The 12,766-nt window shown below is 38.6% G+C and overlaps 1 protein-coding gene across 14 annotated transcripts in view; it reads right to left on the bottom strand.

The window, feature by feature from the left end:
* The window catches only part of fnbp1b (formin binding protein 1b), an 81,812-nt gene that overhangs the window by 32,362 nt on the left and 36,684 nt on the right, over positions 1–12,766 (bottom strand). For all 14 annotated transcript variants that reach the window (XM_088071434.1, XM_088071432.1, XM_088071426.1 and 11 more), the window contains exons 5-6: positions 7,200–7,262; positions 4,914–5,018 (exon numbers count right to left, since the gene is read on the bottom strand). In XM_088071434.1, coding sequence (XP_087927560.1) covers positions 4,914–5,018; positions 7,200–7,262 — 168 coding nt within the window. The remainder of the gene's footprint in view (positions 1–4,913; positions 5,019–7,199; positions 7,263–12,766) is intronic.

Raw genomic sequence — 12,766 nt, 5'->3', positions numbered from 1 at the left:
TAATTATAGCGTACACTTAAACTGATATTTATTTTCTTTAACATGGGACTATTTTTAGGTGGCTAAAATACATTTTGTAGCTGGTCCCCATCCACAGCAGCACATTTCTTAGCTTCTGTGTCGGTACTCTGTCCTGCTTCTCCAAACTGGGCGCATGCCAACTGACATCTACTGTATCTAACACACTGTCTATGGATAAGTAACCCATACAACCTGACTTCAAAAAATCTGAACTATCCCTTTAAGGATAGTGCGCTGTGCTGGTATAGGTGCATGCAAAGTGGTGCAGATTGTGTTGAGAAATGATGAGGGTAAACACCATCACCATGGTAACATGAAAGAAACTTTATAACAAGCTGCTGTGCCTGCAGCAACATCACATCCTGTCGTTTTCTGGAAATTACCTGCTTTTTCAATCACGCACATCTCTGTTTACAAATGCATTATCGCCAGTATTTATCTCTAGAAATATCTATATATCTGCAAAGAATGTCTTTTTCTCACATCACACATAAACCTGTAAAAGTGTTGAGCAGAAGACAGCTAGACAAGCCACTGTACGGGGAGCAGATCACAGTCAGACAGGACAGGGCGTGTTAACAGTGACCCGGTCGATGTCTGTGTGTGTCAGACTCTACGGGAGAGCATGTGTGTGTCGAGACATAAGTCGAGACAGTGTGTGTTCCCACAAATATAACAGTCTCTATGTCCGCCGCACCTACCTTGTGGGAACTTCGCTTCAAGGCATGGCATAAAATAGATTTACAAACACACACACAAACAAAAAAAAAAAAGGATTGTTAGCCGTTTCCAGCTAAACAAGAGGTTGCCATAGATGCACTTCCTGGACCACCAGGCGTGTCATCGCTCAGAAAGGGGAAGCTGGTATCAGGGTAAGCAAATAAAGCCACGGTTAAAATGCTGGTATTGTAAACTGTGGTCTCAGTGTTAGTAGAGAAGTGGAGCGGAGGCTGCTATGTTATTTTTCTAATGCTTTATGACTGAGGATCTCCACATTAAGGAAGTCTGTGAGTGTGTGTGAGGGCCGGGGGTCCCTAAAAGAAGCGTTGACAGGCTTTGTGGATATTTGGGCTGTGAATCCAAACCCCAAATTGAAGGGATTTGTTTGCCAGAGCAGGAGAGGGAACAGTTAGAGGTTTTGCTCCAGCTGTAGAGAAAACCACAATACCTCAGCTCAGCAAACAGCAGCTTTTTTTTTGGCCACACAGACAAACTCCTGGAGCCAAAATACATTGATTCAATTATTTTTTACTGTTACTGACAAGTACTAATGTACACAGACACAAGTGCACTCACACAAATATGTCTACAAATATGCACAAACCCTCTGTTTCTTCATCTCCTCTTTGACTGTCATGCATCTGTTCTGTCCAACTCAGACCTATTTACACCCGGATGAGTCAAACAAAAACTAGGTTGAGGCCGTGACATGTCGTTCCTTCCGGTGGTAAATACTCAGAGGCCCTCTAAATATTGCAGAGAATATGCCTTTGCAATGAAATGAACACACTTAGACACATTATCTGTTCTTCTCTGTGCCTTACTTTTATGATGAAATCTGTTGATTACCAAAAAAAGCACTTAAAATATTATGTTTTACTCGCAAATATGATGCAAGAAATGGAATGATGGAGGTGTACTACGTGAGACATTGCAGCTTGAGTGTCTAAACCACAGACAGACACACGAAAGTGACAGGCACTGTAGAAGCAAAACACACACACTTCCTTTCTCTGTTTACATGCATCTTCACATTTGCACACGTTCCCTAGACTCTAGTTACAAAATCACAGTTGATAATGCAGATATAATACACCGATAAAGTTCTCATTATAAAATCATCCACGAAAAAAAAAATATTTAAAAAGACAAAGTGTGGGAAGAAAATCCAATCATTTTCCACAGCGACAGAAATGAGGGAATTCAGACTTTACATTTCTAAGCAATGGAAATGTGAGTAGGTGAAAAGGAAAGCTGAGGTCGGTAAGAAAGCCCACACAGAAAGGAATTGCAAATGAAAAGGCGATTATTATTTGCGGTGATCTATATACTGGCAAGCAGAGCGAAAAGCATACATAGTCATTCCGACTATTTAGGTAGGTGGTAATGTTAGCCTCAGCATCTTATTGCATGGTCTGTTTAAATGATGTGCAAACGTGATGAGCAAATGGCTTGATTTCTTTCAAAAACATGGAGAGAGGGCGACTAGCCACATATCAAAAAATGGACAAAAAAAATAACAAGAAATTAGTAAAAAATATACCATAAAATTATCTGAAAATATGCCAAAAACAAGAAAAAAATACAAAAGTAGAAAAAAACAAAACAAAACATGAAAACTGCCTTAGTAAAGTACTAAAATATATATACAGTATATATATTCCATTACATAATTAAGAAAGTTATAATATAATGCTCAGATCATTTCCTTGTCATGTTTTTCTTATTTTTTTGCAGTTTGCAGGATATTTCTTGCAAGTTTGCTCCTTTCTTGTGTTTTTCAGAGAAATCAAACCAATTTTCTTAAGTGCAAGTTAAAAGCGTCTGAATGCAGCTAAAGAAAAATGATGTTGATCCAGGTTTTAAAGGGTTAAAGGACTTTCAGGTTTTTGTTTAAAGTCTATTTACTACAATTTTCAAATTGTTTACATTGCTGGTTACCACTTTCCAATGCATGACAAAGGCTTAAAGATTCATTTCCTACTTTCATTGCAGCCTTTCCTCTATTTCACGACAGCTTGAAAACTTTCAGAGACTTCTTTGTGATTATGCACATAATCAGTTATGATAAGGTAAACATTTTGTCACCTTTATATTTTGTTTTCAGGAAAACTTCCTTTGTTGTAGAATAATTCAAAGGCCTATCTGAGAATGAGACATTGAAAGCATTACATTCAGCAGCTATGATGTTAGAACAGAGGCATTTTTCAGCCTGGGTTTTATTATTGTGGCTATTTTCACTATGTGTCATAATAACTTCCCTACCTCCATTAAAGAGATTCGGTAAGTGTGGACCCCTAAAACTTCCCAAATAAACCTCAGTTTATAGAAATCATTTCAAAGTGAGACTGTTTTTTTGAATTTCTGCAAGTAAGGTGATGAGTGCCAAGTTATTGTAGTCAGACCGGCTATGATGGGCGAGAATAACCCTGCATTCATTAGTGTCGAAATATCGTAATAATTTGCTCCTGATTGAGAAAATTTTTTTAGGTGCTGATACCTCCCCTCAAATCGAAACAACAACAACGTTTTGGTAAATTAGTTTCTGAGTTGATGTCAGATATGCAGAAACATGACAGACATAAGTCATTGTTGTGTGTGTGATTTTACAATCTTTTCATTAATTCAATTAATGTTTAATGCTCACTATTTATGAGCATTAACCCCAATAACAAGTCGGGTAAAGCAATATTTTTGTATGTTTAGGGGGTTTACTGGCACAGCAACAAATCTCAGACAAAATCTAAGCAGTATGAACACTGACAAAGATGGGAAAACAACTTCCCAACAAGGTAAATCTTAAATATCAGAAGAATGCAGTGAACATTTTAAGAAGTGACCCAAAAATTAGCAAAAAAAAACCTGTTAATAAAGTAAAAGAAAATTACCTAAAATTAGAAAAACAAACAAATAAACAAACAAAAAAGTGAGCAAAAAAAGTAAAACACAAAGACAAACAAGGAAAGGACCGTAGAAAAGTATTTAAATATCAAGAATTATTCTGGGACATTTTTCCCTTGCTTTACAAAAAAAAAATTAAAAACTTCTTGCCAAGTTACTCATTGCCTTTTTTTCCAATGTTTTTTTTTAAAGAAAGTAAATCAATTTGTGGCATTGGCACAAGCAAAACCACAGGTTTGATCCTCTCAATTTGAGCAGGACATTTATGTAGAATTATCACTTTACACAAACAGTGATACTGACTAAATGAGCAAAATAATACAGCTCTGAATGCTATGTAATGTAGGAGCCTTTCAAGCTTCAATAAATGAAAGAACTGTAATCGGACACAACACCAGGCTTGTTTCAAGACTGCTTTCTTGAGCTGCTGTGCCGGGTCTTTCCAGTTGAGTTCGGTGGTTAGCCTAAGCCTATTGTAGCTCTTTGGCTGTATGTCCAGAGTGCAGAAAGGCTCTTTATTCCAGCCTATATTTGCATAATAATCGGCTCTGAACTGTGTCAACTCTGCGCCGGAGCTCTGCTCCAACAGCTGATGAAGCAGCAGGAGCACGCGCTGCTGACCCATGATGCCTTGCGGGCGTGGGAGCCATGTGGGTTAAAGGCTGAGATTTTGAGGGCTCTTTTAATTGGTTATGACAACAGGAAATGACATCAGCTACAGGCCTAAGGGGCTCCATGTCTGGCTGTGAGTCCTGATATTTGTACAAATGAAGAATATGTGTAGTCTAGAGGAGACCAAACTATGTATTTAGATTCTTCACAATGAAAAAAGCCAAACAGAATCCACAACACATATAAACACACACACACACACACGCGCCACCATAAACACAAAGTCTGCTCTGTTGCTAAGGCCGGTACAGCACAGCAAAGTGTCTGCTCCACGGTGATAATGAGGACCCGCTGCTGCTATCAGCTTTGTTTAGCAGCAGATCGCTGTGCCGCTGATACAATGCCAGCTTTTACGCACAATCCCCGCCATCAAACACATGGTCACTCAATCTTTGCCGTCTTTCAGGCTCGGTGGAATGAGAAGTCAGAGCTTGGGGGGCACGGAAAGGGAAAAAAATTATAATAAAAAAGATGTCGAGAGAAAGGGGAGGGTGCTGAGTGGGAGGATGATGAAGGCCAGGCAATTGTGTCAAGCACTGAGGGTAAAGGGCGAGCTCGTGTGATTGGTGGCTGCTGCACGGGTGTGAGATGACACGTACCTTTTCCACGTCAGCCTTAGTCACGTTAATGTCAGCATCCATCTTCTCAAAGTATTGCTGTGCTCTATCTGCCTCTTTGCAGTCCCTCTCAAACCTTCTTTTACACTGAAAAAGAGAAATTTTATGTTATCAAAGACGTCAAATCAGGACGTTGTCCTCTGTAATAGGAAACACTCTATAACTTGGCCTTTAAATGAGCATAGCAACGAACGTCATAACATGTAACATATGCGTCATATAGATTTCATTGTGTGCGACAGAGGTCAGTTTATGCCACTGACACAGCAATGGGGGTCTGTCAAAGTCTGCAGCCTGCAGATTAAACAAATCTTCATAGTGGTCATTTGTGTACAGAAAAACAAGCATTCATTCAACCCTCTTTTGACCCCTCTAACTGAACAATCAGTGTTTGTTGGGGCCAGCGTGCACTCTGAACTATGCCTATCTGCCTCGCACACAATGGGATCATTGAACGCGCAGCGAAGTTTGAGGAGGACAAGGCAGTTATGCATCTCTCTCACACTCTTTCTCTCTCCCCCGTCAAAGGGGCCAGGCAGAGATAAGAGCTGGTGTTCTGTGCAATCTCTCTTGAAGCTCCTCCACTTAAACAAATAAACCAGATACTCCTGGATTTAATCTCATCTAGGAGTTATACTGTAATGTATATGTATCTAAATCAATGTTATTCTTACCTAAAGACACACAAGAGCAGCTTACTTTAGTCCTTTTTTCAGTATTTTTAAATTTGTGGTCTGCCGCTTAAGGAGGATAATATAAATCATGCAGTACCACTTTCATTAAATGTATCTGTAAGATTTAAACCAACATTATTTATGTTTTATACTTCCCCCCTGACGTAAGAGGCCGTTCTATATATACATTCCATGCTTTTAACCACTGCAGTGTCTCCACTTTGAGTAAAGTAAATGGCACATTGTATGAGATTTTTGGGAAAGACAGACATGGTTCCTCAGGGCTCTATACACGGTCCTCTGCTGATGATTTCTTTTTTCCGTGAGAGAGAGAAGGTTTGCCACCTACTGTAAGAGCTACCTCAGCTTTTGATGATGCACTTAATAGTCAAGTGTGCTTTAGTAATACATGACAATGGTAGATCTTGATGTATTTGATGTATGATTAAATGAATTCTCAAAGCAACTAAAGGCTAAACAAACAGCTAAAATGTAATTACTGTAGTTTTGTGTATGATGTTGTCTTTGAAAACATGATTACATAAATCAAGACATAAAGACAAATACAGTATACTACATTTTATGTCATAACTAGAGTGCATGATTAGTCGACTAGTCAATTGAGTGTGGCTACCCTTCCTAGTCTTTACAAAAAATACTAGTTGGTTGAGCTTGTTATTAAAATCATTATCACTTATTCACTTGCATTCTCCTGATGAGATTACAGTTGAAATAATCAGGCACATTTCCTCAAGATTATTATCCTAAAGAGTATTGTTTTCAATTACTTTTTTTATTAGCTTTTATTTAGTAAGTTTTCATAATTTTTTTTCTGAGGATATTGTGCCATAATACACGCTGCAAAGTGCCACAAAGTGATATTTAAATACAATTTGGCTGTTGTAAAATGTGATTAACAATTTCCATAGGCTTTAAATTTAACCTTATAGATCAAATTGTGCTCAAGGTTTTGTTCTCTTACTTTTATACTAGTCTACTTGTCTAAGTTTAAACTTCTGTTTAAACCTCACAGAAATTAGTTTTTAGAAAAACCCCTTGTCATAACTTAAGTTGGGTTCTGACAACCTTTTTTATTTTGGAAAAAGGAAAAATACCCACAATTGTTGCCTTTGAAGCTAATAAATCTTAAACCTCTTGTTGTTATGGTATGACATTAATAAAATTGTGTTTATGATGTTCTACTTTTGTCTGTATTTGAGCCACTGTACCAGATTTGATCAATAAGAAATGCTACTAGTGAGCGATGGTTATACTGCACATTGATGGGGTCACTTTATAATTTGTTTTTAATTTGACAAACATTTTCTTGTGATGCGCTATTGTGTGTAGTACTTTATTCTGTGTTTTTTCAGTGATGCACGTTTTTTTTGTAGTTTTATGTTGAACTGACATCTTTTCTTCTTGTACAACTTTGTATCATCATGTCATTGTGCTGTGTATTTGTTCTGACCTACCAAGGGACTGCAGATGCAACTGAGCTATACGCTATAATCTGGTATGGTTCATCAAATGATAACATTTATGCTTTAAAGTGTAATAAAATAGTTTTTTAAAAAACACTTTTTAAACTTACTGATTCCAGCTGTTTCCACGAGCTCTCAATGTGCTGCTGTGCCTTGCGCCCATCATGGAAGTGCTGTAAAAAGAGTTGGTGAAAGGAAAAAAACATTAGAAATATTATCATTCTATTCACAAGCTTAAGGGATTTAAACGCAGGTGACCTTGACACAGTAGGGATAATAAATTAGAGGCAACTGGAATGGGAGTCTCCACCATACCATGAAACACTACGGATATTACTCACACTCTGACAGGGAGGTATTAATGTGAGCCAAGAAAGTAGGGCACATTCAAATAGATACTATAACTACATTAAATATTATTACCACATAACCCACAAGCTTAACTCCCTGAGATTTGTACATGCTTGAGCATATGGCTGTGAGTATATTTGATTGAAGAGCAGTCAGATCATAACCCATCAGTTCAACACAACAGAGAGGAAAGTGTTACATTTTCAAGACACTGAGTACCAATACTAAAATTCAGCTGAATGAAGGCTTTGTAGTTAATATTCCAGTAAAATAAAAAAGGTCAGTGATACAGCAGATCAAGTAACAATGACAACCAATGGGCTAACAGTGTGGTAAAGCTGCACAGATGCGGTTTTATGAAGCTGCAAAGTCACATGTTGTGTACAGAGCATGGTGCCAAGGGCAAGGTTTGTGTTGTTAAAAAATAACTATCCTTCTGTGCTTTCTGCTGGAGCATCATGCATATATTGAAGGAGTACTCATTTCATAAACTCAGGAGAAGAGACAGGAATGAAATCTTCAAAATGGTTTCATAAAGAATGTCTCTATACCAGAGATTTGCAAGATGCAAGAAAAATGTATTTAGTCCAAAAGGCAATGAACAACAACTACAATATCTCAACCATATATGTTATTGTATGAAATTTGGTAAGGACATTCAAGTCACTGTAAGATATTTGGCGTTTTTTTTCCAAGTGCCTGTTAAGGCATGTGTATAAGATATCTACTTTCCCAAAGTCAATTTTTACTTACCCCTATACAGATTGTTTAACTTCAAATGCTTATCAAACAACAAAGACAAAAGTTATCACGTAAAAATGTTCATGAAAAACGAGCCTTGTTTTATCCGCCTTGCTCTAAAAGTTGCAGCAAACTGTGCAATATATAGTTTTTGTTCGGCCCACACCTTCTAATGCCACCCAACTAAAATCCGGTTTACAGGATAATTAAAATGTCCCCTTGCTCTTCAGCTCCTAAAACTTGTCCTTGCCCACTTCCATTTTCTAAAAAAAGTCAAATCAGTACTGCCTATGTGCAACTCTGAGGATGAGAGGAAGTGAGATGGCTCAAAAAGCGATGTGATTGTTTCTTTAAAACCACTTGCTCAATCAGGAAAGTGAGTGATTTACTCGCTTGACGTGGCATCATACCTGCCTCGGGTAATGGAGCAATCCTTATTGTTGAGCCTTAGCTGTACTCCTGTAAGCCTTTAGCTCTTATTTTTTAGAGAACAAGAACAAGTGTTATGACTGGTAAAACAATTATACCGATTAACTTCTTTGTGAGCGCTTTTTGATCATTTTTATAGATTTGCTATTGGCCTCTCTCTGAACAAACATCACCACTTAAAGTACAGCTGGGAGATATGGCTTACTAATAACAGTGCAGTATTTTTAGGCTATATTGCCTTACACCATATTTATGGATATTTTGAAATCTTCTCTTGACTACTGTAGACTGCTAAAATCCAAAATTATAAAATGTACAACAGTTACAGTAAAGCTAAATGAAGTCATTTCAGTTGAAATAAAGTTAAACAGTATACTGTTATGATAAAGTGTAAATATATGATATGAAATATGAAATCAAATAAAGTTTTCTTATAACTTAGTAATTCAAAGGGGGACCACTGGTGCTTTTATTGTGAAGCCCGCTGCTCTTCTTGGGCCTGAAGTGTCCATGTTTTTACTGTGAACTTGAAGCTTCCAGTTAACAGTTGTTGTTAACAGTTAGCAGAAAGTTAAACTGTTACTGCAGCGCCTTTTAACAAAATATTCACTGTGAACTGGAAATACTTCTCCAGTTCATATATTAAAAGTATTTGCAAGTCACACTGGTGCTCCATGGTCACAAAATGACACTAAATAGCAGCTTTCTGGAGCCCTTCGGTTACAAAGACACACACCTTGCTTGCTCATACACTTTTGCTTGGAATAATGCGAACTCTATGGGTGAAGGAGTGTGTGTCACATCTTGTTTGTGGGTCTTTCTTTGTGTGTGTGTCTGTGATAAGGAGAGAGAGAGAGAGAGAGAGAGAGAGAGAGAGAACTGAAACACCGAAGCAAGTCTTGTTCTGGCGACTAAAAAAAGAAAAAAAAATTACGTGAAAAACGTATTACGTTATAGTAATTTTTATAAAAATCCCATGAGGAACAAACAGAAATATTCCAAAACATCACCCAGCCCGGACTTGGTGTACGCTACACTTAAGAATATGAAAGGAGGGAAAGAAAACATCTGCATCATGACCGTTACAACCGTTAGATGAGAAAGTAGAATAAAAACGAAGAGCTAACAGATAAAGCAAAAGACCAAAGGTTGGACATGCAGTGAGAAGCTTTAACATATAACGATTTCAATCATAGGAAGCGTACCAGAAACCAGATATTGTAATCTTGGGGGAGACAGACGATGAGTCACGATGGATGTTGGCACTGCCAAGTGTGGCATGTCAGACAAAGACTAGATGGCAGCTGCTGGTCTGCACTCACACAGCACATACACTGTGTTTTTGTAAAAGGCCTCACTTGGCCCATCTCGCTGCAGGGGACCACAGCACTTGGCCCAGAGGCAGAGCACATACAGCTCTCTGTGTGGACCACAGCCAGATACCCAGGAAACATACTAAAGAACCAATTTTAAACCTTTTGAAATTACACTGCGGTTACTTATAAAGAATAGAAATAATTCCTCCATTGCCTGAGGTTATATTTTGTGCAAAAGCGCCCCAAAAGAATCAAATTGTAATAAAATTGACACAAAGACTTGACTATCAATGAGGTATCCCCCTGGTTACGCTGACTGCGGAAGCTAGTGTCAGGAGCTGAGCTGAATATCGATGCTGCCATTCAATAACGGAATCAGGCCGTTATAAAAAACAGAAAGCTTTTGCTTGTACTTCTCGTGAATTTCAGCGCTTTGGGCAGCACAAGGGAGTCCTCAGTATTCTGTGGATGAACTCACATGCAAGAGATGTAATTCAGACTGATCTAGGCAGCCCTAAAGGTCAAGCTCACCTGAGTAACACAGGACATAAAGAGAGGAGTTAGTGAGAATGCGCTCTGGTTAACCTGACGTAGTCGCACTTCTCTTTTCCCAAAGTTTCGAGGGAAGCTGGGTAAAATAAGGAAGTGCTCCAGTGTTTCAGAGGAAGTATTTCAGCCCTAACAGAAAATGGGACATTGTGGAGCCTCTACAGTAAAACCGATGCATGATAGGAATTTAAAGGTCGGGGTCAGTTGAAAAACTCCTTTTTGATAAGAAGAGTCTTACTCGGTGAAGAAAACATGCCTCATTAATAATGATAAGATACATCAGAGATACCTTGAAGCCTTTTCGCAGCAGCAGACTGCGTGACATCATTGTTACTGTGCAGCATTATTCCAACCAAATATTTATCTCCATAACAACATATCTGAAAAATACTCAGCCTTGCGTGCTGTCTGCATCAACAAATCTCCCGTCACTATGAAGATAAACAAACCACGCAGACAATCTTGCCCAAATAGCTCCATCACATTCACAAGATCCTGCTGGACGATGAAGATCTACAGACCACGACCAAATCACATGAGCTCATTCACTTTCAAACATGAGTGATGAAAGAGAGCGCGTCATCGATTGTGACAAACAGCCATCTGGGATGCAGGTAGAGATGCTGCAGCCATTTATGCAGATGTTCTGCAGTGTTGGCGTCCGTGTTAAAATACACAGACTGCAGATTACCTCTCGGCCCATCCAGCTCTTCACAACAACAAAGAGTTGACACAGCCCATCTTTCTCTGTCCCTCTCAGTAACAGCGTGTGTCTGCTGGCACTGTCCAGCACATCTGTGGTACTTCAACAGGTCGCTGACCTGAAGCTGCCACTTTCATTTACTTAGACACAGTAACAGAGAGAGAGAAAGCTGGACTTAACACGCAAACAGATTTTCTACTCTGGACTCCAAACTACATCGACATATTAGCTGTGATAAAAGTGGGTGTGGAAATTTTTGATTATTATCAATCCAGCCATATTACATCAGTAGATTTATTGTTTCCTTAATAATCAGAAGCAGGACTGCTGCCTGTGCTATGACTACATTTTAATCGACAAAGGAATTCCTCTTGCTGGCCGCTGCTCTTGTGCACCTCCTGGTACAACACAGATCACCAGAGTCCTTCCAGGTAGTATTACAGTTGAATATATATACACACAAACAACTAAACAGGTTGTTTATAGTGAGTCATCGACAGCCATGATTGTGCCACCTAAACTGCTTTGAAGCCAAAACATGATCCTTCCACCATAACAAAGTGGTTTGTTGTGCCTTAACACAACCACAAGTTAACTACAGAGTTGTTGAAACTTAAAGAAATGTAAAGTTTAAACATATTCTCTACATAATAACATACAATTGTGACATGTTTGTGGTTTGCAGAATTGTACAATGCTAACATTTATTCTGGAGACTGAGCTTAACCAAGGTATGTAAGAATAGATGAAGTTATAGACAACTGGCTACAGATGGGAAGTGATACGATTTTATGCCAGTGCCATTATAAATTCTACTTATTGGTCCAATTCTTTATTCATGCTCTTAATTAATTAATTTTCTGTGTGGAAAAAAAGTATGCATGCACAGGTTTTCAGCGTCAGTGCAACACATGTATAATCTCTGAGTCTGAACACACATCGACTCTTGTCACCCTTTCTTCACTCATCCTTGTCTATGCAGCAAAGGTGGAGTTGCTGCTATTACAGGTGTTTGTGTGTACTGTGGTGTCTAAAGTTAGTACCTCAGAAACTATCTCGTCTTTCTGGTGTCATCCTTGTACCTGACTGAGCTGAGATGAGACAGACCTGATGCGATGGGGCTAAGTGTGACTAACAAGCTATCCCTTCCACATATATGTTGATAAACCTTTCTAGAAGTTTTGAGCAAAAGTGAAAGCAAGAAGATATCTGTCAAATTAGAGAGGAGTGAAATCCTAGCTCCAGCACCGCATCTGCATTTTTAAGTTTACATGTGTGAAGAGGTGCACATGTACATCTGTGCACACATAAACGAGCTCTCTCTGATCTGTTAGTCATTCATTGACGTGACTTGCTTCATAGGAATGTGCACCTGCAGTCCTGCACAGTTGTCAACACACATATATTCTTTTGGTACTAGAAATAGCCACAAGTCATACAAAATCTGCAGACTAGAGACATGATTAAACCTCATGAGAGCTCCGGAGACTTCTCTCCTCATGTTTTGATCATTAGGTGTTCAAACGTTGTATTATTGCAGAGGTTATTCATACCGAAGAACGATTAATTCTGCCTCCCCTCTTCCAAT

Source organism: Plectropomus leopardus, chromosome 20 (assembly GCF_026936395.1).
Source record: "Plectropomus leopardus strain MGB_pleo_1.0 chromosome 20, ASM2693639v1, whole genome shotgun sequence".
In the NCBI taxonomy this organism is placed as follows: domain Eukaryota; kingdom Metazoa; phylum Chordata; class Actinopteri; order Perciformes; family Serranidae; genus Plectropomus; species Plectropomus leopardus.
Note: the sequence above shows the minus strand (reverse complement) of the source record. Positions and strands in the feature narration are given on the sequence as shown.